Raw genomic sequence first — 26,891 nt, forward strand, 5'->3', positions numbered from 1 at the left:
TTTTTGACGTCTAAATATCTCACTTATGACTTAAGGAATCCAAATGTTCATAATCACAGTCTTTTCTATGCTCACAAAGGCCTCCCCATCTCATTCTTCCCAACTGCAACCATGCAACTCGCGTATTCATTTCCCATGCGAGCAAGTGTTCATCACAATCTGATCTGTAATAATACGCCACCGTGCTGCACTCATTTCATTTTGTTTCTCTCATTATTCTTATTATTTTCTTTTTATTATTCATAATTTATTAATTGATATTATTTTTATTATATTCCTTTCCTGTTAATCAGTTTCTCTTTTTATTAATTACCCTTGTTTCTTTTGTATTCAATACCAGCCTACCCCATTAGTTTTATCGATCCCTATTAAATTCTTTCCAGTTTTATCGTGACAATACTATAAAGTAGCTCTATCCGAATATGACGCCTAACTGTGCTTAATAACTACTTATCTGTTCTTTTTTATCTATATTTATTTCTACTTCGTTCCCATTCTATTTCATGAAACTTTTAGTTACGAAAAATCTTATATTTTATTTTCTTTAGTGTTATGTAATACTGTATTCACAATTTTCTAGTAAAAAAATTGGCTATATTCAATCTTATTTCTTTAGGACTTAAAAAAAATATGAAAATAGTATGTCAAAAAAAGAATCCTATAAATTCGTTGTTTTGCTTTTAAGAAGCATAACAATCCTTGCAACATTTTTAAAAATGCATGTTACGTTATGTATCAAATATATTATTAAAAGTAATTTCACGCAAATTTTAAAGAAAGATAGATTAGGTTTCAGTTTGTTTCTTCTAACCCTATTGTTGCCGTATAGGCCTTTTAAAAAATTTCAAACGAAATCTTGAATAAATAACCACTTATTTCGAACTTCTGCCGATTAGTCTACTTTTCGAGATTATATAGAGGTAACCAAGAAAGTTCTGTGGCTTGTTGTGGAGGTCTGTGTTCAATTGGCCCTCACATCGTGAGTTGAATCCGACTAGAGATAAGACGAAGGTCAATTGTTGGTATGGGTATATCCAGCATACTACCTGGTTGTGGCAGATCAGTTACACCATGAACTTGCGTAAGGTCGGAGTGAATATGGGACCTCCAGGAGCGTCATAACGGCATGTATGCTGTACGAGTTCAAACTGGAGTCAAACGCCGCTACAGCGGGGCGGAAGATATGCCAGACCTTTGGTGAGGGTGTTGCGACTACATGGACAGTGCAGCGGTGGTTTAACAAGTTTAAGGACGGTGACGAAACACTCGCAGACGCACCACGTACCGGAAGACCAACACATGTACAAAATGATGATTTTCAGGCAGCAATTGAAGCGAACAGTAGCCAGCACTGCACTAGAAGAAGGTCCTCCTGTGTGTGTTTGGTGGACTGCTCGCGGCATCGTGCATCGGGAACTGCTACCAGATGGACAGAGCATCAATGCAACTGTGTACTGTCAGCAGTTCAGCCGTGTTCAAGAAAAACTCAAAACTCTGGAGCCAGCACTTCTGAATTGCAAAAGGATCCTCCTGTTACAGGACAACGGTAAACCCCACATGGCTAGGATGACACGGGACACCTTCTGCACCTTGGATGGGAAATACTATTGCATCCGCCATACTACCCAGACATTGCACCGTCCGATTATCACCTCTTGCATTCCTTGGACGATCGCCTTAGAGGATGCCATTTCAAATTCCTAGTAGAAGGCCAAAAGCACTTGATACTTTCTTCGCTTCACGGCGCAGCAAGTTCTACCGCGATGGAATCCATGGCCTTCTAGAACATTGGCAGAAGGTCGTCGATGCTGATGGGAACTATTTTTGATCATCCAAGTACGTCTTAGGTGACATATTGATGTTCGAAGGTAGTGGGTGAGAAAACAACAGAACTTTCTTGGTTATCTTTATAAATACCCTATTTACTGTATTAGTGTATAAGATGGACCACAATTTTATTCACTTTTTGTCTTTTCACTGCGTATTATAAAGACTGGTTTCTTTCTTTCTTAAACGTAATGTGATATCTTGCGGAAGGAAACAGTGTGGAGTTAACAAAACTAAATGTAGAATCACACAAATGCATAAGGACTAAGACGATAAATAGGGCGATCGCATCCAAATTGAATTTATTAAGTCATCGAACTGAACGTAGTTGGAACAATGTTGAACATGGTTTGTCCAATAAGTATCGGTATTGATTTTACCAGGCAATAGGAAAGGGTGGTGGGCGGTCTCAGTGGGTGGCGGGACATTCGACGCAACCTAGGAGTATACTGTCAGTTGTCTCCGAATCGTTGAGTGTATAGGTTTCGCACAAAGTGAAAATGTGTTTAGTACTTGCGCCGAAAGTGAAAATGCAGAGAATCACCAGACAGCTGTGTCCGTTAAATTTTGCGTTAAATTGAATAAGAAGACTTTCGATATGAGCCTTGAGGCTTGCAAGAACGAACTAAGTGGAACAAAACATTCAAAGATGGCAGGGAAGAGATCAGAAATGAACACGCTTGGACGTCCAACATCAACTCGAACCGATGAACATGTTACCAAAATTCGACACTTTTTGAACTCTGATCGTCGGTTAAGCGTTTATGTAATACCAGAAAAGTTACCATTAACGAAATTCACTGTGCATTCTATTCAGTAGCTAGTGATTTCCAAATGCGAAAAGTGTGCGCGAAGTCTTGTACCAAAGGTTTTGTTTAGACAAGCAGAAACAATGCCGTGTGACGATGTATCGCGAAGTGTTGGAACGTGTGGAGATCAATCCAAATCTTCTGGACAGAGTAATAAGCAGGGAGAAACGTGGATATTCACGTACGACTAGAAGACTAAAAGGTAAAGTGCTGAGTCTCACACAATTGTCTCTCGACCAAAAATGTCCTGCATGAGCGAATTAAGAGTCAAAAATGAAATGAAATGAAATCATCCAGTTTTACGTCCCACAGTTATGCCATGTAGGCTAAAGGAGACGGTGATGATTAGAAATTAATGGAATGGTGGAATGAATAAAGTGGGAGGAAACGGGAGAACCCCGAGAAAACTCACGCACACGGTGTTTGTCCATCACAAAGTTTACTTTACATCTGGGATCGAATCAGGGACCCTAAGCATCAGAGATAAACGCTCTACCACTGAGCCACCGCAGCCCAAATCAAGAGTCAAATCCATAGTTGAGTTCTTTGATGGGAAAGATATGGTCCACAAGGAGTTTGTGCCTGTGGGACAAACAGTGCTCGGTAAATTTTACGCAGAAGTACTCGAACGTTTGAAGTGTAGAGTCCGCCGCGTCCGAAAGGAAATTACTGGATGCTCCATTAGAGCAATGCGAAAGTCACACTTGCTAATTGTGAGGGAAGTACAGGCCAAACATAAAATCGTAACGCTGCCCCAATCACCCTACAATTTTTTTACTTGCGCCAAAAAAAAAAAAAAAAAATGTCTAAATGGACAACGTTTTGAATGATTGATGCAATTCAGACGCTTCGACGAAGTGCCTTAACAGTCTTTTGGTTGCTGACTTCCAGGGTGCGTCTGAAAACTGGAAAAAGCGCTGGCAGCGATATTGATGCAGGAGACTCATATTTTGAAACGTATTAACTCACTATACATGTACCGTTAATATATTTCTTATGACTTCAATCCTGATACTTATTTGACAAACCCTTTATCTCTGTATGAAAGCAAGAAAAACATCAAACGGCACAGAATTAGGGGAACTTAACTGAATTTGAGTGGCTATAAGTGTGTATGACACTCCTCATATTTTAAAATCGCGTTTCCAGAGAAGGAAGTTTGTCTTATGCGCCGGCAAATAAGGTACATGGCTACTACTGCTATAATACCTTACAATTTTTTCAATTGCAGATACGATAGTAATCCAACTCCTACAGATTCTGAATCAGAATCAGGCGGAGGATCTGGAGATGAAGAGAAAAAGAAAAAGAAGAAAAAAGAAAAGGAAAGGAAACCAAAGAAAACTAAGACTGTGGTAAGTCCTACTCTCTCGTCATTTCCTTTATATTGTTATAGGAATCAATCCTCTCTAATAAAAGCTTTATTATTTTATTTTTATAATTTCAAAAGCAAAATAGATCGTAAACTCATAATTAGAAAGCAGAAGACAGACGAGACAATACATTTGTTGTACTTCTGTATTGCTGAGGTATGTATGTATGTATGTATGCATATATATTTTTCTTTCTTTTCTTTTATTCTTAGAAAAGAAAAACAAGAACAGCAATGCCAATTCAGTTTTGTATATGGATAGTCAAGGATAATCCGATCTTATCGCGACTTTTGCCGCTTTGGTAGTTTCAGTTCAAGCCTTGCTCTGCGTAAACTTCCCGGTTTCGGAATTTACGAGACCCGATACGTGACGTTATAATAACGGAATCTGATAGTAAATTGGTTTTGTTTCTCGTTGAACAAGGATTTTTTTTTTTTTCGTCCAAGGGCTTTATTAGAGACCATCCCTATTAACGAATGTTATCACATATATGGAATAAATACATCACTAACTTTGTGACAGTAAATTGACGTAAGTGTAACGCTTTTCCTAAGCTTAATGTATTACATTGATTTGTTTAGAAAATATGCCCGTAGTTATACTAGATTAAGACATTATAAGATTTAAGACATCGTTTGTAAACCACTTCAGACAATGCTAATAGGATAGCGGATTTTGTTCATATCGCAAAAATATAAAAATGAGTAAAACCATAATATAATAAATTACCAGAAAAAATGTTAGAACTTAATCATAACATTAAAAATAAAAAAAATAAATAAAATGACAGTATGAAATCTTTCACTAAAATGCGTAATCAGATAGGAAAGCTACCTTATCTGATTATGCATTTTAACGAAAGGCCTTTTACGTAGTGTATTTCTTAGTATAGATTATGTTTTCACTATTTTCTGGTAAATAATTCATTTTCTATTCTCGTTTCGGGATTCTGTTGTTCCAACATTGTTCGTTTTCTGTTTTGATGTTGTATAGTCCAACTACCTTCAGATTTTATTAACTATCTGCTTATTAAATAAAGAAGTATACAATGACCTACCTTATTATACTGGACTTCATACAACAGTCGGTATAAATCCACAAATGCTGTAATGTAAATGCCTTAATAGATAAAATAAGATACGCAAGAAGAGAAGAAAATAGAAAAAAAGAAAGTGAAGATACCCAACGGAAACTGGAAATTCAAATTTCCTACATTTTATATTTGATGATAATAACTTAAAGACAAATCGGTAGCGTCCAGGTTACTCACTCTTCGTATTTGTTTATTTTATAAAGGGAATTGCTTAATTCAAAAGTCTCATATGATATATCGATAGATATTGAAGATATAAATATTGGAAGAATTACGTTGTCCTAACGAGCACTAGTTCACATTAAGGGACTGAGTCTTTCTATGTTGTAATATTCTTTGTCTTTTTGTGTTAATATCGCTACGTCGTAGTTTTTCATTTTTTATAACATTCAACATATTTACCTTAAAAGCATTTTTTTTTTTTAAATTTCGTTTTTAAATGCAATTGTGTTCATATCCTTTCTGCAGTTGTTGCAAGTTTGAGTCATATTATACTTAACAATGTTTATATCATATGTTGCCGAATTAGCATTGTTTATTTCAGTTTATTCTCTTTTCTCGTATTATAACTTCAGAGATTTTTCCTCTTCAGTAAAAATAAATTACGAAGTATATTTCGTGTAAATACATTATGGACTTATATGCAAGACTATAGCTTGTATGGTTTTCTTTTCTAATATTAAGCGTGATTGTGTTTTTCGGCGCCGGAGGCGTGGGTTTGATTCCCGGTGGGAGTTGATGTTGGGATTCCACGTTAACTGAAGGTCCACGTCTCACATAGCCTCGATGATGAAAAAGATTCTAAATTCCAAATCACCAATCTGTACAATATACAAAAGCTACAGCCTATATAATATACCATGAACAAGCTTCTTTCATCAATTAAACTGTTTGCAATTCTGAACTAACCTCAGCATCCGTTTGAAGTTGGAGTTATGATAAATAATTTCTATTCCCGCTGGTATCTTCCTCGGTAGCACATCGCCTAGTTACATTAGACTCCTTGAAAAAATTCTTCCTAGAGAGATACTGAGGGTAGTACAATTTTATCTAACTTTTTAAATATGTATCCTATAGTGCCCATAAGTAAATATTTATTCAGGTTATAGGATTGAACCTGTGAATTGTTTGCATACATTCATAAAATAGTGTCATAATTAACAAAGAGTAATCGAGGCGATTTTATCAAAATGTGGTAAATTTACACAGTATTGAACAAGGTATGGCATCAGTATTTATAACATTTTAAGTAACATTGAATATGATTACTCAGAGGGAAGAAATTTTTCTTGCAATCATACTTCACAGTTAAACATGTTTAGTATACGTCAGCACACTTTCGTAAAGTAAAGGTATTTATAAAAATAGAACAAAATCTTTTAAAGACAGAATTTCGAATTTAGTTTAATTTTGTAGAAAATTTCTTTTTTCCTTCGCAGTTTTGAAAATCCTAATTTAAGACCCCGAAGTGTGTATATATAAAGCCCAGAAGCTGTAAGTCGAAAGCATAATTTTTGGTACCTAGATGCTATTCAGTATATTCTTTAAACAGAACCGTTAAGAACTTTGGGAGATGAGTAATAGTATATTTTTTTAAAGATAAAATTTAATATATTTTTAACTACTAATTTCGAGGGTGTTGCCACTGAGTTTAAATGTGTTGTTGTTTCAGTCGGAAAAGCCTCGTAAGCACAAGAAGAAGGAAAAAGATGAGAACAAGCCGAAGCGTCCAGCGACAGCATTCATGATGTGGTTGAACGAGAACCGAGAGAAAATCAAGAGTGATAATCCTGGAATCTCCATCACTGAACTCTCAAAGAAGGCTGGAGAAATTTGGCGGGAAATGACTGATAAATCGGTATATAAATAAATCTCTTTACATCTACTTGTTTTACAATATGTACATATCGGTCCAAGCAGTTTCTGTGTAGATAACGATGAACGAAAAGTTTGGTACTACCAAGTCACAATTGTATTAAATTCAAAACTTCTGTGTTGTTCTCTCTTCAAGCAATTTTGAAGTTAAAGAATCACTCAGGCCACAATTCGATCAAAGTGTTTGAAAAAAAGAAGAAAATATTTTTTATGGTTCTTGATTTAAATTTTAAAGTTCGTAGCATTGTTAAATTACAAATTTTCTTTATTACTAATCTTGTAATAGAATTACATAAAATATGAAGAAAGTGTACTGTCCACATTTTAAGTTTATAAATTAAATTATATTAAATTTGTTACATATTTTAAGTTTTATTTGTGCTATATAAAATCTCAGGAATGAACAGAACGTGGTAAAAGTTTTGTTTTCAGGTATTTTTAATGCATGTCTGCATTGACGAAGCATTTCAATAGTTGCTGTGTAATTAAATCTTATTCTACATCGTTTTTATTCAGTAATCTTGTGGACCATTGTGATGATAGTGAATTAGTTGTGAATGTATTTTGAGGTTGAACCCTGGTACAGTAAGTAATGTCTACTTCTAGTAATGTAAAGTTGTATTCGTAGATCGTTCATATAGCATGAACTCCCCTGTTCATCTCCAATATACTTCAGACATAATAGACATATTTAATTTTGAAAACGTTATTTTCGTGAAACATCTATTTTTTGAGTAGTATTTTCAGATAGAGGATAAAAAAGTGCGTAAGGCTTATATTGATGTATACAGTTATACTTGTTAATAAGAGTATTCTATTCTTCTGCAATACGATTAAATAATAATATGTGAAACATACAAAATGGTTGACGCAGATAACAATGATCGATTTTACGTAAATCTCACTTTTGCTTTACCAGCAATTATTCAGTTTAACTTTATAATGGTGCAAAAAAAAAAAAAAAAAAAGTATTATTATTTCGTGCTTCAACGGACTTTCGGTTTTATTTTCATAATAATATAGACGAAAAAATATGCACAAATAGATTCATTTTCATGTCAAGCATATTTCAAATATTTAGTAGGAAGATGTGTAACTATTCTTCATAAATTACGACGTTTAGCCGGAATTCTTACGATGGTATCATTTGTTGAAAAGTGAGACATGTAACGTGATATCAGCTTTTTAGTTTCATACGGCGTTTTCAAATACCTTGAATAAACCGATAATGAATTAAATAGTGAAATTATAAAAAAAAACTAATAGTGAAATTACAAAAACAGATGTTAGGATTTATAATTTAGAATCTACATTTAGCTCTTTGATGTTTTATATATTTTTTCTATATTATTGATGTCAAGTTGTGCAAACCTTATTGAAACATGATCTTACTAAACTTTGTGATAGACTGAAGTAGCGAACTAAACCGGAAATGCTGGTTGACATAGTCGGTTGCATGAGGCGCTTGCGTATAAATGCAAGACTTTAGGTGCAAGTATAGCGTAGGTTATATTTGTCAATTCGTCATTCATTGCATACACATCAAATCAGTTTTTTTTTAACTTTCACCTTTTTCTTACAGGTGTAACTGTTAAAAACAAAAGAGAAAATCACGGTATGAAATTTTAAGAGTGAAAATGTACAAATGGGCCGAGAGTCGAAGTCGGAGCGCGCCTGCGTGCTAATCACTATGTTCTATATTTCTCTATATATGTCATAAGTCTTACGGAAGGTTACTTTGATAAATAACTTGAATGCGTTTTTATTTCCAGGAATGGGAGGAAAAGGCTAAAGAGGCAAAGGAGTTGTACAATCAGGCGATGAAGGAATATAAGGCTTCGGGTGGCGGAAAGTCTCCTGATGCTTCACCAGCGAAGAAGGAAAAGAAACCAGCAGCAAAGAAAGAGAAAAAGTCTGTATCACCATCAAAAGCTGGAAGTGGTGCAGGATTTAAGAGTAAGGAATATGTATCCAGTGATGAAAGCAGTAGTACCGATGATTCCGACAAACCGTTGAAGAAACCAGATAAGAAGCCTGCGGTAAGTTTGTTTCTCATCTGAATAAGACTAAGGAACACATTACTTGTCATTTTCCAAAAAAAACATATTGAAGTATAGTTAATTGTTAAAAATACAGTATATTTATTGACCGATGTAATCCGGTAGAATAAGAATATAACATTGAGGTCTCAAGATGTTTCGAAGCTTAGCTGAGCAGAATGCCAAGTAAAAAGTAGAAGTAACTCTGATGAAAACTGCTTTAGGATGCTATTAAAAATATACTTTTTTATATAAGTGTATCACAAAATGCTAGTAAACATTTCAAAACAGTGCTTGGTATATAACAATAATGAGGGAAACTCTTGTCTATGTATGAAGCATAATACTGGTAGAATACTGATACTCAATAATAGAAGTCCGACGTTGAATTCCTAGAGCAGGACCACCCTAATTTGAAGTTATGGCCATGTGATGACGTAGGCATATTATTCTTAAGATAAGACCGAAACTATAGACTTACCTTGAAATATAAATAAAAAGGACTAAACATTGTTCAGCATAAGCTCTAAACTCCGATAAACAAAATATTTGTATCCTTCTGCTTGTCACAAATACGATTGGCTAGTGATGTATCACTCCCACTCCCCACTGGGAGGAGCAAATTGTGCACGTGCATTTCGACAATACTGTCTCGTGTTGTCCAGATACTTACAGCAGCAGCAGAAAAGAAAGAAAAGAAACTCGAAAGATTTTTTTTAAAAAAAAAGTATTTGAATTTCGCTCGTAAACAGTTGTTGCTTAGTGAGTAAAGGTTTGCCTTGTTGGTGTTTCACCACAACACTCGCGGAACCGGGATTCATGCGAGTCATCTTTCAGACTTTAAAAACAGAACACCCATCCACAGTTGAGTTGGCGCCATAATTACTGCGCATGCTTAGTGTTTATTTCTATTGTTTCATTAGCCACACTCGATTGCAGTATTATTAGATAATCCGTATTACATTTTTGTCATTTATAATAATGTAGCAGTTTTATATTTAGCTTCATAGTAAAAGTAATAATGCAATCAATCACATGAACTATTTTGCGGAGGAGTACAAGCGTCGGTAGGACAACATCAAATCAGCGAGATTTAGTTTCACGTGGCTTTGTTTATCGCAGTTTAGAGCTTACGCCGAACAATGTATAGTTTCAGTATTTAGTCTATGTCTTCGTTTCCGTATTTAAAACATCTTATTGAAGGTTTTCCATGTATGCTTTTGTTCTATTTACTTTTTTGGTGAAGGACGCAGAACAGATTGACTGGAAGTTTTTAGTTGCGTTTTGAAAACAGTAAAATAATATTCCAACTTTTAGCCAGAAACAAATTAAATGATTCAACTCAAAATTTGTACAAATATTACTCATGTTAGACAGAATTAACGGGTATTGTAATATAATCGTTTTTATACAGTGTGTTCCATCTTGACTGATTTACCTCTAAGCAAGAAATATACATTTCGTGTAGGAAATTCCAGCAATCATGTTGATGGAAATTCGCTTTTAATTTATATTCCGTACGATTGTATTTGTTTTCATGATTTGAGTTCTTAGTTGCAAATCTTGATCCAGGGTTTGTCTGTGGTCCTTTGTGTTGATTTTCACCTCACATGTTTTCCATTATCTGTTACCTTGTCCTCCATTGTCATCTAATGATAAGTGACGAAATAATTTGAAATGTCAGAATATGTATGAAGTTTTTGGGAGACAGAGATAAGTTTCACTTTAACTTGGTCTTCTTGTCACTTGATGTGAGAATGAGCACATGTTAATAAGACGTATATCCAAGTCTAGTAGGTTGGAAGATAATAATAATAATGAGGTAATAAGGAAATCAGTAAAATAAAAGAGGATAGAAAGAATACCAGTACGTACCAGAAACTAAGGAAGCAAGTAATACAATCGTATATAAATAGGAACAAAGGTTATTTGCTGTATATACAGATACTTAACACCGATTTAATAGAAATACGTGAAAAAATGCTACTTACTAGATTAATGTGTCGTTGTATGTTCGTCCTGATGCAACATGAAATTGAGTCATGGAGATCGTCAATGGTAGTAAATCTAATATTACACCATTCCATGTGCAAGATATGGGAGGATGGAGGTGGAAATCTACGTCGGATTCGTTTCTCCAAAACGGAACACAAATGTTCAATTATGGTTCAGGTCCGGCATTGGACGCGCAAGAGGTGTTCAACTTCATCTCAATGTTCCTCAAACCGCGCCCCAACAGCTCAAAACTGTATGAATGGGCACATTATCATCTTGGAATGTGGGATCATTGTTCAAATCTATCTGGGGTCCTCTAAAATAGCAACATAATTACGGGTGAGCGTCAGTGCAGGACCCACCAAAAACCAGGATAGTACGATCCACAGTCGTCGTCGTGTTTCCCTGTTGGGCGGAGACACTGCAGATCATAAGGTTCTTCGGGAGTCCGCCATACACGAACTGGCTCGTGATTTGAAGTATGGTGAATGATAGTCTTCTGGCCATATTACACGTTTCCAGTCAATGTTGCATGTTCGCAGCACCATTGACGTTGTGCTAAAACGTTATGGTCCCTTGTCAGCGGTTTCGGAAGTACAACCAAACCCGCATGTTTATCCCATGCAACTCGCAGTGGATTGTGAGTGTCGGCACAGACTGTGGGAGGTGCTGCTTGAGTTCCTTCAGCACTTGCACAGCAGTAGTACAACGGTTTTAAATCGCAATCCGTTTTACTGCTTGGCGGGACCTGTCACTGAGGGTTTTTTTCTTCCGATCATTGTTGCTTTTTCCCGGTGGTTGTACCGTGAGTTTTGTTGGCCGTTATTATCTTCGACACTCCTTCGCGATACACCCTATACTTTCGTCACCCTTGCACCACATAATCAAACGCCAACAATTGACCCTTCAGAAACTCAGAATGGTCGTTCATTTTATGCTGTCACTGTCTGCACAGCTGTTCTTCTGCTCCTCACATAATACAGAGTTTGCCCTAACACGCTGCTCCCAAGAGCCCGGCGCTACAGTCGGCGCCTGACTGTTTCTGTCCCAGACTTTGGGTATGTTCTTTGAATTCACATCATTCTGCTGTTTAAATAAACCTCGAACATTCATACCTGAGCCATTCTTCGAAACCTCTGAATTTAGAGAATTAAGCTTACAGTCTTGATCCATTGAATTATATCAGGCAATAAATACTGTTGTATTTTCAACATTTACGATTTCCAGAAAGGTATCTGTAATTAAATAACACTTTTGACGTTTAATCTGTGTATTTTTATTTTAATTTGACGTTTCAAACACATCGACTGCGTTTATTATCCTAGTTGTACTTTGGGAAGTTGTACAATTATAGTTAACAATTTTAATTGTTACATTGTTATAATTTTATATTTCAACAAGTAACAGATATTATTAAAATTTAATTTAATTCATATTTATAATATAGACCTTTTCTTAGTTTTTATTATTATTTTTTTTTTATTATTATTACATAAAATATTCCAAATTTCACTTAATTTCAAAATTTTTTTCTGTTCAATGAACGTACAGTTAAGAAAGACGAAATGTGAAGATTATACAAGCTTTATGATCAACCAGAGAAGTGAGGATTAGTTTAACGTGCTCTAGAAGGAAAGCGTAAAACTTCTATTTTAAAATGGGTCGATTATATGCAGATCACTCATAGGTAACAGAAAGATTGTTACGAAGGTACATTACATAGAGAGGAAAGTTTAATATTAAGTGAAATTTGGAATATTTTATTTTAATGACAAAAAACGAAAGCAATAATAATAATAAAGAAAACTTAATATTATAAATTTGAATTAAACTAAAAATTGTTACATATTGAAAATTGAAATTATAAGAACATAACAATTAAAATTATACGTCAATAGTTGTTCAATAATTTTCCAAATTAGTGCAACTGTGATCGAAAACGTTAGTTTGCTTTTGAAACGTTAGTTAAAATGCAAAGAGCCTTCAGTAAGTTTTGCACAGATGGGTAAAATATTTTTATTAGTTGCAACATCAGGACCCTACAACGGTTAGTAATGGAATTCCCGTTCAAAACCGATGATAAATCAACCACATCAATTTATAGGAGGTTGCTTCCGGTTTATGAGAATGATATATTGTGCCACACCAGTATCCAATGTTGGTTGCTGCAGCGGTTTCAAAAACTTAGACTTTCCAGATTAGGCCAGAAAATTATACCCCCTTTTTCTGGGATCAGTGCGGTGTCATTTTCATATACTTCTTGTAACATTGCTCCACAATTAACAAGGAGCGTTGTTGTTTGCCACTGGATAAAATACGATGTAGGGGCCGCGGTGACTCAGTGGTAGAGCGTTCACCTCTGGTGCATAGGGTCCCTGGTTCGATCCCAGCTCGCGCCAAGTGAACTTCGTGGTGGACAAACACCGTATGCGTGGGTTTCCTCGGGGTTCTCCCGTTTCCTCCCACTACCTTCATTCCACCTTTTCATTCTTGTCTCATCATCACCGACTCATTTAGCCTAGCCGGCATAACTGTGGGACGTAGAACTCAAATATTTCAAAGTACAATGTCTTCTCGAGACCAAGAGAGCAGAGCTGCAAAGTAAGTTAATCACACTTCATCATGACAATGCCAAGCCTCACATAGGTACAATGATACGGCAGAAAATCATTAAAATGGGATGGGAATTCGACCCACAGTCTCTCTATAGTCTGGACTTGGCTCTTTCAGTTTTCTTCCTGTTTGGTCGTCTCAAGGCCCACCTGCGAGTCAAAACATTTGACAGTTACAAGGCCCGCATTTCATATGTGAAAGAATGGTGTAAAATTTAGCGATCTGAATTTTAGCAAAGTACATTCAAGGCATAGAAAACGTTAAACGAGATACGTCACAGCAGATGGGGATTAGATTGAGTGACATGGCCTTATAGCTAAAGGATCGAAGAGTATGTTCACCTAAAATTTCATAATCATATTGCAACTAATAACAATATTATAACCATCTTTGTAAAACTTATTGAAGTCGCTTGTAAATAATACATAGATGAAACACCAGAAGTTTATTTTTTGTAGAATTAATTTACAACCTTTATACATAACTGTAAACCAAACTAATACTTTTGTTTGTGCATATTGTAGAAGGAAGAGACCGCAAAGAAAGAAGTAAAGAAGGAAAATGAGGAGGAAGAAGAAGAAGCTGATGCTGAGGAAGAGGAGGAAGAGCCAATTGCAAGTACACCGCCATCAAGTGAAGATGAGGCTTCTGGTAGTGATTGAAAATTAAAACAGTTCGAGAATGGAACCTTATAAAAAATCAGAAAATTCCATAATCAAAGGAAGAATGTATAGAAGTTAATTCGACTGTGCGAATTACATGTTGCATTTATGTGATGTATCATCAACGATAGTATGATATCTGTTGTATAAATTGTATCTGCTTTAAAGGCAGTGTACAATAATTATGAATGTTTAAGATCACTGTGACATTTTTTAGTGTAAAACAATACCTTGTATGGGATAGTCATGTCAGCTTACAAACATTTCCTGATAGTTATCTGTGAAATTGTTACTTTTTTTCTAAACATGGTATATCCTGTAAAGCAAGCAGTATTGTATTCAGATTGCGAATGTTACTGTTTTGTAAGTGTATTACATTAACTTCTTATAAATATTTGTTTGTTTATTTAAGTACTCAATTCCATTACATGTAAGTGTATACTTGGTGGTCCATCAAAATATAAACGACATTCAGCAGTGTTAGTTGCAAATTCCGGGACAATATGTTCGTGCCTGCATCACTCATTTATACCAGAAGTCATTTCTATGAAGTTTAATCCTGGGTTAATGGTTTTTCTCCAATGTTCTGCCAATAATTGAGATCTTTCGCAATATCAGGCTGGAAACTTATGAGGAAAGAAACTCTCTTGATGTTGCTTTTCATATCATCCATTCTTCCACAGAATTAAGCTGTACGTCCCACAAGAAGTTCACTGTGGAACAAAGGAAATGAAAATGACGCGAATTCTGGATTATACATTGCATGTCGTAGGATATCTAGGCATTGAAATTCTAAATTTGTGAGGTAAGATATTGTTCGAATACCTTTCAATTCATCATTTCTGCGTAATTAAGGTAAACAATAACGTATATTTGTTGCAGCTGGGTGCACAGATTCCCTTGTTATCGGAGTAATATGTGACATAAGCTTTAGTGAACTAGCCGGACGCTCTTATTAGCGTTCCACGACAAACTTGCTTCCTTCAAACTGTCCTCCCTATATAACTATCATCAAGGATCTCAACTTATTTTGCTATCAAGCCAACGAAGGAAGATTCCTTTCTCATAATTTGTTATTGTTCTTTTCCAAATTACTGCAACAATTTTGCGATTTTCAGCTGTTAAGCTATAAATGACAAAAGAAAACTGTGTGATGTTTGTTAATGTTATCTTTACGTAAAATATTATTTTTGATATTTGAAATTAAATAAAATAAATAAAGTCCATTCTGTCTTCAACTTTATAATTTTGGTTTACTTCTATTGCAAGCCTATTTTGTTAACATTTATATCCTGCTTTCTGTTTTTCGGGGGGCGATGGTATTTAGAGTTACAGAGCCAATAGGAAAGTTTATGTGACCGCTTTAGACTCTTTCGTTCTGAAGTTAATCATTTCGATTTTCCATGTAATGTGTGTAGTTGACAGATAATTCGACTTCGACGAAGCAAATGTTTGAAATGGTTTTATTCAGAAACAATAATAATAAAAATAAAACAGCATGCATATTGAAATTTTTATAAACTTTTCGTAGTTTTTAATTAACGTTTCCTGTGATATCATATAATAATTACATTTTAATTTTCCCAGATAAAATTTTTGTCTTAACGTATTCTGTATACAGGTATTGTAGTGTGACTCGATCTCGAACGTATGTTGGCGGTTTGTTTTTGTAATTCAAATGTAAACATCAGTGTTACCTATCGGATAACTTCTAATTACTAAAATGTCACTTACATGTTAAAAGAACATTTCGAAAGTTTTTCAAAATATTTTAATTGTACTAGCTGAACCTGCGCTCTCCACAAAGCGCATCATTCACATATGAGCATGAATCTCCTTGTTATTCCTCACATATGTACATGTCCCTTTGCAGACACAAGTGAAAAACGTCTTCATAAAAATCGGCAAGAGATACCGTAAATGGGATTTTTTTTCGATTACTTTTTCAATATCTCGAACCGTTTGCAAGATTTGATCCTACTTCCGGTTGGAGTTTTTACTTCATGTATGATCAGTGTTTTCTTTCTTCTTGCATGCAGTATGTAATAAGCAAATACATAAACTAACTAACTCTATGGCCTATGGAACCCGGAGGGTTCAATACCGCGTTTACAGAAACTCTCCACTGACGTCTATCCTTAGCCAATTGAATCCAGTTTCTACTTTGTATTCCCATTTCCCATTTTTGCGAGATCCATTTTAATATTGTCCTCCCATCTGCGCCAAGGTCTTCCTAATGGTCGTTTTCGGGCTTGTCTTCCAGTTAAGATTTTGAAAGCGTTCCTTCTTTCTTCCATCCTGCCTACATGACCTGCCCACCTGAGTCTCCTAGATTTGATGACCCGAACAGTGTTGGGTAAACCGTATAAATTATGTAGTTCCTCGTTATGAAGTTTCCGCCATTCCCTATTCCCGTCTCTCTTGGGTCCGAATATTCGTCTCAGGATCTTGTTCTCACTTTCAATGTATGTTCTTCCTTTCGAGTAAGCGACCATGTTTCGCAACCATACAGAACACCAGGCAGTATTATCGTTTTATATATTTTAAAATAAGCTAATACATTACACATACAATCAATTATAATGTCAGTGATATATGGTGTTCATTCGGCAAAACACTCCAAACAATAAAGATTCAACTTAGACTGGAGAAATGGTTATCCTTCGTTTTTCATTATAATTTGGCTATGAAAACGCCTGTGAGATATGCAACCCCTATATACAATTATATGGTGTTGGAATGTATAATGGGTAGGATATGATGCTTTAGCTTCCTTTTTAATTTCAACACTTCCAATGTACCCGTAAAAATGTAATAAAGAAATAATGGACATGTTTTTTTTTTAAATATTCAATTAGAACTGGACAATCTACGCAAAATTTGCAATCGATCAGTGAAAACGTCATCTGTCTAGAGCCTGTAGTTTCCGAGATCTCGCTGTCGAAAGAAGTGGCCACAAACATAATACCCGCAACCGTATAGCTTTGAAAAAACTCCAAAGATGGCAGCACAATTCATTTGCATTTACTTTGGAGAAGTTTTATTAAAATGGAAAGGCTTTGAACAATAACTTAAAAGGATAAACTTTATTAAGAATACCTCTTTAAGTAATTTATTTAAAGTACACCTCTTTAAAAATATTTGTCTGTTATAAACGTGAAATCACAATTAACCGTAGATCAAAGGTAGTTATAGGTTGGAGCTCAGTCACTCTTAGTTGCTATTGTAGCATTTTAATAGATATATTGTTACCAGCAAAGATCTATACATATACTCCATGTTCATTTGTGAATAATTTTCGAACGAATTAATCTCACAAGTAAACCTTACGTTTGGGTGAATCGAGTTGCTGACTGAGACATATATGAGAAAGTAGTACTAAATATGGTCAGTATTTCAGTGAAGTTGTAGGTGCGAAGCTCCAGGGGTTTAGGAGATACAACTACCAGAACATCACATGGAAGTACATAATAGTCTTCATACAGTTGGAGGTAAAAGCCCTGTAAGACCTCTTGTAACGACAAAAGGTGAATAACAAATATATGGGTACATATTAGGACTAGGGGGAAGTCATATAGTAAGAGTATACCTGACGGCGGCCATCTTGAAATCCGCCATTTTGAATTAAGGTTAAGTTTTTAAAATAGGAATAGGGTCATGTGATACATGCTTTAAGGCGCAAATTTAATCAGATGAACAATGGTGACGCTAATTTTAATTTACGCGCAATTGGTAAAAAGTTACAGGGAAATTAAATATTGTTGCAGAATATGTATTAGTCCTTTACCCCACCTTGTAAATTTTGTGTTAATGATAATAATTAAATAAAAAGCATGTGGATAAATATTAGGTCTATGGTAAGAGTTGCCTTGATGACGGCCATGTTGAAATCCGCCATTTTGAATCAGACAAAAGTTTTAAACAAAACGCATAACAGTGACACCTTATTAATAGCAAATTTTACCATAAATCCAACGGTATAACCATTTTTGCTTTATCATTAACCAACATTTGTTATCGCATAAACAAGTTGCTAATTTAAGGAAAAATGACCAAAGTGGAATTGAGTCATAATTGAACTTGGGTGTTTCTTCCAGAAAAGTCCTCAATTAGTACAATCAAAATGTAGTTCAGAACAGAGCGCACAAACATTGTAACACCACCATTGTATTTCTTATTAACTTCTAGCCCGAAGTCATCTATTGCATTACTCTATTCCCATTTAATTTTGTGCTGGTATACTCTTACTATATGACTTCCCCCTAGTCCTAATATGTACCCATATATTTGTTATTCATCTTTTGTCGTTAGAAGAGGTCTTACAGGGCTTTTACCTCCAACTGTATGAAGACTATTATGTACTTCCATGTGATGTTCTGGTAGCTGTATCTCCTAAACCCCTGGAGCTTCGCACCTACAACTTCACTGAAATACTGACCACATTTAGTACTACTTTCTCATATGTGTCTCAGTCAGCAACTCGATTCACTCAAACGTAAGGTTTACTTGTCAGTATTATCAAATCAGGTTGTCCCCATAGCGAAAAAAGATGAATATTAAAGTTGGTCGACTCAACTTGTTTCTAAGTTGTTGATGGAAAGATATGTATTATATGTGTGCCCCTTTTTGCTGGTGACTGCACTTACTATCCTTGAGTGTATAGAATATCTAGAGACAAATTTAGGGGAAGCCTGGGGGAAATTATTTATCCGATAGAACTAATTCTAGAGTATTTAAATATCTTTCCTTCGAATGATTCATGCCGCTTCTGTGCAATGAAAATGTCTGGATTCAGTACCATGTATGCATTAACTAAGTGTTTAAAGTTTTAAGTTCAACCGTTCTGCATTCTATCTATTACGCAACCAGGTAGTGGTCGTAATTCAATCGAATATGCAGCAAATCTTCCCTGAGTAATCAAGTCTGAAATTAAAATAGCATGAGTATGATTCCTTAAAATTGCAACAATATACGAGAAGCAGTCAAGAAAGACATTTTTTTTTCTTATGGAATACACTAGGTGAGTCCATATTTCTATGGTATTTTTGAAAGTAAATCCGTTGAGCTGAATGCACTTTGCCCAACATGTCTACCAATCCTGGAACGTGTTCTGGAAACCGTCCTTTGACATCCTTTTCAAAATAGCCTCAGGGTTCTCCGAAGAGCCAAAACGTTTTTTTTTTTCTTTTTTTCTTTTAAGACAAAAAGAGGAAAATGGGACATGGGGCTACTTTGGGAGCATGGAGGGTGGGGGATAAATGTTGGTGCCGGCCAAATGTTGGATAAAACGTTGCACACGCGAGGGGTGTATGGTGATGAAGGCTCCAACCAGGAGGGTGCAATTCCATTTGTTTTCGTTGGATGTGTTTAGCAAGAATGTCTAAAACGGATTTGTAGTACTCACCAGTAACCTGTGTACGAGTATGTAGAGGAACTTCATGTTGGTACACTATTCAACAGCAGTCGAAAAACGAAGTGACCATGACTTTTTCTGCCTATCGAACAACCTTTGCCTTGTTTGGCGTCGGAAAATCAAATGATTTCCATACTGAGCTGGTCTGTTTACATTCCGGGTCGTAACGATTAAGCCAAGTCTCATCACCTGTATTGATGGAATTCAGGTATGCATTCCCATGTTTGACTACCAGATGTTGAAACTCTCTGAACACTTCCACTCACACCATCTTCTGTTCAAGAGCCAATAATCTTGGTACCCATCTCGCATAATTGCGTGTCATGACCAAATGATGATGCAGAATCGAAAAGGCACCATGGGAAATTTATATTCGTCGTTCTTCACGAATAATGATGGGTGCTGTGCTATCGTTTACTGCTGTTGCTGGAGCACTTTGACCGCCTTGCTTTGTTGTTGAAACAAGCCCCTTTTTAAATTTGTTAAAATAATCGAAGACTTGTCGATTGTGGCAGATCATCATCATTTGCCTGCTTCCATATGGGATTTGTATAAACGAACATAAAACTTCAAAGCAGCATATGCTTTCCAAATCGACTCCATTTTGTATGTAGGCGACAGGTATAGTTTGCTCATATCCTATGCACAGATGCATGCGCGAGCGAATTTCTATTTTTGTTCGACAATCATGATTGATTAGTTTTCACCATGCAACATTGTTTCAACAATGTTTCTTAAAAAATAATAATTATTATCAGTCTTCGTTGACAGGCCCTCGTAAATTACGACATTTCTTATTAAAATGCAAACAAGTCACGCTATTTATAACATCTAAACAATAACTTTCAAGAAGCGTTTGATACACTGCAGTAATGAGTTCCACCGCTCCTCTGTGTTGCTGCGCTCGCCCAATATCTGCGATACATAATCTGTTCCTCATCATTGAGTCTGTATACACAATAAATGTAAATACCAATAATTAACACATTAAATGAGGATTTCAATATAGATTTAATATTTAAATTCAACAATAATTCAATAAAACTTGATATAAAATCCCTTAATATATTTTCTCAGACACACTTCAATATCTGGGAGATATCAAGGAAAGAAATGCCGTCTATTTTTTTTCTCGAAAATGATAATAGTACAGTAAAACAATTTTATTCGTTCACATTATAAGTGCCCTCCAGTTTACATCTGCCTTTGCCAAGCGTAGGTAGTATGCGAAACTGTATAGTCTTCATACGATACTCAGACACCGGATATCTGTATAATTAGAGATTGTAAAAAACTGATCTTCGCAATGCTGATTACTGCGGACCTTAAATAAAAGGAGAAAATATGGAAAGTACTAAAGCAGGTGTATTCGGCTCCTTTCCTACACCAAGAACTTCTCGTAATGGGAGGGAATGAACTGACCTGAAAGACTAAGAGGTAAGCCCTCCCTGTTGTTGTAGGTGCTAGCGTGTGCCTTTGTTGCAAGTGGTCCCAGGTTTGATTCCCCATGAAAGAGCACAAAAATGTACTTTCACTTTCAGTGATTATTCGTCTCCTTTAGCGTAAAAGACATAACTTTTACGTGAAATTAATTTTCATTTTTGTAAACGAAGAAGAAAGCGGACTAGCTACCTATGTATAAAATTTGTTCAAAGACAAGCTTAAATGCATGTTATTATTTGATTATCGATTATTTATTTCGAATCTTTGTAGGGGCGGCAATGGCTCAGCGGTAGATCATTCGCCTCTGGTTTGATCCTAGGTCATGTCAAGTGAGCTTTCTGGTGGACAAAAACCATGCGCATTTGTTTTCTCGGGGCTCTCGTTTCCTTTCACTTTATTCAATTTCATCAGGCTTTTTTTTTTTCTAATTGCACCAAACAAGTGGGACGTAAAACCGAAAGAATTCATTTTTTCGAATCTTGAATGTAGTAATAGGCATTTAAGGACAAATCTTATGTTTATTTAATTCGTGCCACGAGAAATTAACACACAAAATTTCTTTATGAATTACATTATAGTAAATGAAATAAGATGAAGTGGAAGCCAATATAAATCAACTGTGATAGTACAAAGCCAATGTATTTATAAATCGTTCGTAATAAATTTGCTTCGACATCTTTATAGTTTGTATCTGGAGAAATTAAATATTGTATGTAGTAAGAAGGTTCAATAACTAGTATAGTGACAATTTAAACCTGTTCTGTAATCTGTAATTAGAAGTAATTGAAAGTGACTATGTTTATGACTCTTAATCTCTTGAACCGCCCGATCGATCTCGATCAAATTTTCAGCGTAGATGCGGTTCTGGCCTGGGAGTGTTTTTTTTAACTATTTACTTTGACGATACAACTTAGGGGAGGGGGACAAAAATAAAACTTAATAACTCTTGAACCACTCGAGCGATCTTGATCAAATTTTCAATGTAGATGAGGTTCGGGATTGGGGTGTTTCATCATATTACTTTGACGGAGCAACGTAGGGGAGGGGAGATATACAAAAATCAATAAATATAAAAAAGTTACTATGCTCGTGAATTAATTACTTTTGAATCACCGGACCGACCTCGATCTAATTTTGAACCTATGTAAAGTTCGAACATGAGATTATTTTTGTCATATCACTTTGACGATGTAAATTAAAGGAGGGGAAAGACATTTACAAATGGTCGAAAATGACCGATATTAGTGTCGAATCTATAGTTTTTTAGGTCGCTGAGAAGAACAGTGACACTTCTGATGCCATTTAAATCCAAATTCAGTCCCGCAAAAATTGCGGGAGGGGAAGAGTATATATATATTTCATGTATATATATATAATCAAAATGACCAATATCACTGTCGAATTCATACTTTTTGGGGTCGCTGAGATGAACAATGACACTTCCGATGCCGTGGCCCGCAACATGGGAAGGAGAGGGGATATATAAAAATCATCGAAAATGACCAATATCAAGGAGCACGTTACTAATAGTAAAAAGTGACCGACTAACGAAACATATTACTATTTAAAAAAAAAAAATAACCCAGCGAAGCGGGTAATTGATGCTAGTATATATATACGCAAGAGTGACTTTGTTTTAACGTAGGTGGTAGAAAGGACACCGATTATTATAGTGTAGTTTTACATTTAAAAAAATCAAACTCCCTGCATTTGCTCTATATTTAGATGACCTCGTAGACTTCGAATAGGCTCTTGGGCACTACTTACGTCATTTCCACAGAAACATGGTGCGGGTCCGATTTCAGTTGATGGAGCTTAAAAAACTTTTAAAAATTCATTTTCTTTGTTAATATTTTATATATTACTTCAAAGTTTTCTTGTAAATTAGAATAAAAAATAGTGAAAATCCCCGTTATTGTCATTTATATGCCGAAAACCATACTACTGAAAAACGTTCATAACTTCATAACTTTCTTTCATATATATATATATATATATATATATATATATATATATATATATATATATGCCCTACTGGAAGTTATCACAACCGTTCCGCATCCAGATTGGTCCACGAATAGTGTGATATAACAAATATAACAACATTTAAACCATGCTTATTATTGGGGTAAATTGTGCAATGGCTTGCACATTTCAAACGTAGATTAATTGTCTTCATTGCTTTCGTACCATCATTTTATCAATTTGTAGCTTTTTACATATTAATCATGTAGGCCTAACACTAAAACAGTGTTTGAGATCCAAGACTTGGGTGAATTAGGGTTGCCGAAGGGACTCGAGAAATTTCTCGTCTCGAAAACGAACGATAATTGTTGTGTTTCTTGCCTCGTCTCGAATTTAAAAAGGTATAATAACCAGTTTTTGTTTTTCTTACGCCATAGTGAAATATTTTCCAGTAAAAACTGCCAAGACACTTATAAAAATGTTAGTTTCAAATGCAAATTAACAAGACATTTTCATTCGTGAGGTCAATCCTTTGCGAGTTTGTTCGACAATACGACTTCAGTTACTAACATATTACGTGTTCTTATTTCTGTTATAATTCAAGTGTGAACTTCGTATAAAGTATTTCTACTTATAGTAGCGATTCAAATATTATCAAAACTAGTGGCGTATTTAGGATCTTGTTTCGGGGGACTTGAGACCCAGCAAGAAGCATTTGTGTTATACGTATAATGCGAAAAAATAATAATGAAATTATTTCGGGAGGGGGGGCTTGAGCTCGATTGTGCCCTTAAATACTCCACTGATCAAAACCTATGTTATAATTATTAGTGCATAAATGTAAATTACCCTTCATAATTTTACTAAATACGTATGTTCATTGCATTGTTCACATAGAACAATATCTTTCTGATGGAGCACACTTTTCAGTGTTGTTGAGTTGCAGTTATTTGCCTACATAAATACGCGTAAGTTCTTAGTTTCTAAGTTAACAGATTTTACACGTAAATTTAAAAAAGAAAAGAATCTATTCTTGTTCTGCACCTCTATTTAATTAAATTATATGGTTAACGTTAACTGTGTATATCTCTTTTCGACGCAAGTGCTATATTAATAAGGCGGGAACTAACTGCTTACCTATCTTTGTTTTCGTCTTTTAAAAAATAATAAAATCACTTATTAGGTTCTGTATTGTCATTTATTTATAAGAATAATTATTATTTTCCAAGTGTACAGTGAATATTTTAAATATATATTTTAAACATTCTATACAGAAGAAGTCGATACTGCAAGGTTTGGTCCCGCGAGATTTTAGATGGCTAAGTTTTATCCCCCGAGATTCTGGCCGAGCTAGATTTCGACCGGCAAAATTTTAATTCGCAAGGTTTTCGCCAAGCGAGATTGTGGCCGCGAGATTTTAGTTGCGATGTTGCACTCGCAAATCATCAACAGATCAAGTATTAACTCTGTTTTTTATGAATGGTGAACTACAAAATAGAAATACGCAGGAATCTGGATATACTAATATAGCTTTCTTTGGATATATTTTTATTGATTCCGTGTGATTTGTGATCATTTCAATTTGAGACAAGGCCATTACTGTTCATGTATCGGTCAAATTTGATTGAGAGTTTGACAAGATTCCTCAGCCGAAAATAATAATTCCTGTTTGCGACCAACCGGTAACTGGTTCTTTAAATAAATCAAGAGAGTTGATGTTATGAACTACTAGGGGAAACAAGGATAAACGTCTCTTGGTTCAAAGGTGACACAATTGTAGATTCCTAAGCTAAGACGTAACGTTGGTCAGAAAACTGAGTCAAAATACTATATGATGCACACACAATTCTGTAAACCCGGTTTTCAGTCAAAATCAAGTGAAAAAAACATTTCACTTGCTATCCCTTGGAATACCATTATCGGGTCCCAATGATCTAGATCCTCAGAAATATTGTAATATTTATTTATCTATTTTGTATATTACTGTTACACATACGCCTGAAATTCCATGATTTGTTCTTTCATCTTCCCAGATATTTCTTTTAAAGTCATAAGTTTATTTTTTAAAGTTACATTCCTTATTTTGGAAAGCAAAATATTGATAATAATACTTTTCGTTCTGCGTTTACGCTGTCGTATCTCCTTTTTTCACCGCTCAAGAATCAAGATTTAGGATCAAAAGTGGTTGAAAAATGAAAATAGGGAAAGTGCACCCTGTTTGACAAACCTTGTAATAAAATTCAAGTAAAAAGATATGTAGGTAGATAAGGTCTCATTTCTGACAGCAGTCAGTCTTGCCTTCCGCAACTTTTTCTTCTTCAGAACCATATGATCAGATTGTCAACGTAACTTCGAAGATATGCATTCTTCACATTATTAGATGAACGATCTTTTCTCATTTCGTAACTTGTTTTCATCCCTACCAACTCTTTGAAGATCAGCGAGGAACAATGGTGTGAATGGATCAGGAGAGATGGTATCTTCAAGTCCACGAGCAGGAAAAGAAACCCTGCTGATTCTCCAGTACCTGAATTTGTGTTCATATTTCCAGCGCTGTCACATTTCTTTGTAAAAATATTAATGAACTATAAGAACTAGTTTTAAAATAAAAAAGTTAACATGTAGTATTGGGGTAGTAACATCTGGAGAAATTTTGAACTGCATAAGTTCATAACTAACTGCATAATAGTTTTCAAAACACTTTGAAAAAAAGTTTAACATGTTATTATATAGAGATTGATGATTGCAGCTGAAAACGTTAGACACGGCCTTAAGAGGACATGATGAAACAGACTTTTCCTCAAATTCAGGCGTATTTCGTGGATTTATTAATTTTAGTGCTGATCTTGACAGCGCTCTCAAGAGTCATTTAGAAAGCGCAACAATTTTTAAGGGTACGTCAGAAATCATACAAAATGTGCTTCTCCATTGCATGCTTGAAGTATGTCATGAAGAAATCGCTATTATTATTATATTATCATTCTTTTTTATTATTATTATTTATAATAATATAAATAATAATGAAAAGGCAAGGTCATCAAAGCACGAGCCGCCACTGATATATATATATATATATATATATATATATATATATATATATATATATATATATATATATATATGGGAGGAAATTCTGACTGACTGACCAATTGATCAACGTCCAGGCTAGTTAGAAAGATGAAATTTGCACAGAGCATAAGATTTGTGATGTAAGAACTCACTATTTTTGGAGGATTTGTAGTAAGGAAGGATTTTTGAAAATTCGACAGGTTAGTGGGAAAAGAGGAATAACAATTATTATCTTGAAATGGCCATATATCGAAATCTGAAGGGTACATGAAATTTGATATATGGACTTCTGATTTACAATAATTAGACACATATTTCAGCGCTATATTTAACCTAGAAGAGAAAAAGTGGATGAGAAGGAAAAAGGAGTTAAATTTACTGTTATTATAATAAGGTAAAAGCACCTGTAGTTGACAACCTCTTTATTAATTGACACCTTAGAGAAACATTTTAAATAATAAAGTATCCAGACCTCCGAATCGTTTAAAACCATGAAGCAAAATGGCTCTATCGTTAAAATAAATAAACTAATTGGCTGAACTATGTTGTGGGTAGTCATGGCGAATGATCTAACGAAGGTTGTGTGCGTTTGCTGAGCGTTGTCAGCATTTCTTAAGCACTTTATTAAGCAGATGAGTACCTCTCTTACGATTTTACTCGTATTTGTTTTCTTCCATATGGTTGAAAATTATTTTTGTTTATTTTCTATAAGGTT

General features: G+C 35.0%; 1 protein-coding gene across 1 annotated transcript in view; it reads left to right on the plus strand.

Annotated features, from left to right (window-relative positions):
- Positions 1 to 14,687, plus strand: part of Ssrp (structure specific recognition protein) — a 55,703-nt gene extending 41,016 nt beyond the window's left edge. The window contains exons 12-15 of the mRNA XM_081771231.1: positions 3,868 to 3,991; positions 6,775 to 6,960; positions 8,750 to 9,016; positions 14,149 to 14,687. Of these exons, the coding sequence (XP_081627357.1) occupies positions 3,868 to 3,991; positions 6,775 to 6,960; positions 8,750 to 9,016; positions 14,149 to 14,286 (715 nt within the window). The 3' untranslated portion in view covers positions 14,287 to 14,687. The remainder of the gene's footprint in view (positions 1 to 3,867; positions 3,992 to 6,774; positions 6,961 to 8,749; positions 9,017 to 14,148) is intronic.
- Positions 14,688 to 26,891: the final 12,204 nt, after the last annotated feature.

The sequence above is a fragment of the Thermobia domestica genome, chromosome 9 (assembly GCF_964235325.1).
Source record: "Thermobia domestica chromosome 9, izTheDome1.hap1.1, whole genome shotgun sequence".
Lineage (NCBI taxonomy): Eukaryota > Metazoa > Arthropoda > Insecta > Zygentoma > Lepismatidae > Thermobia > Thermobia domestica.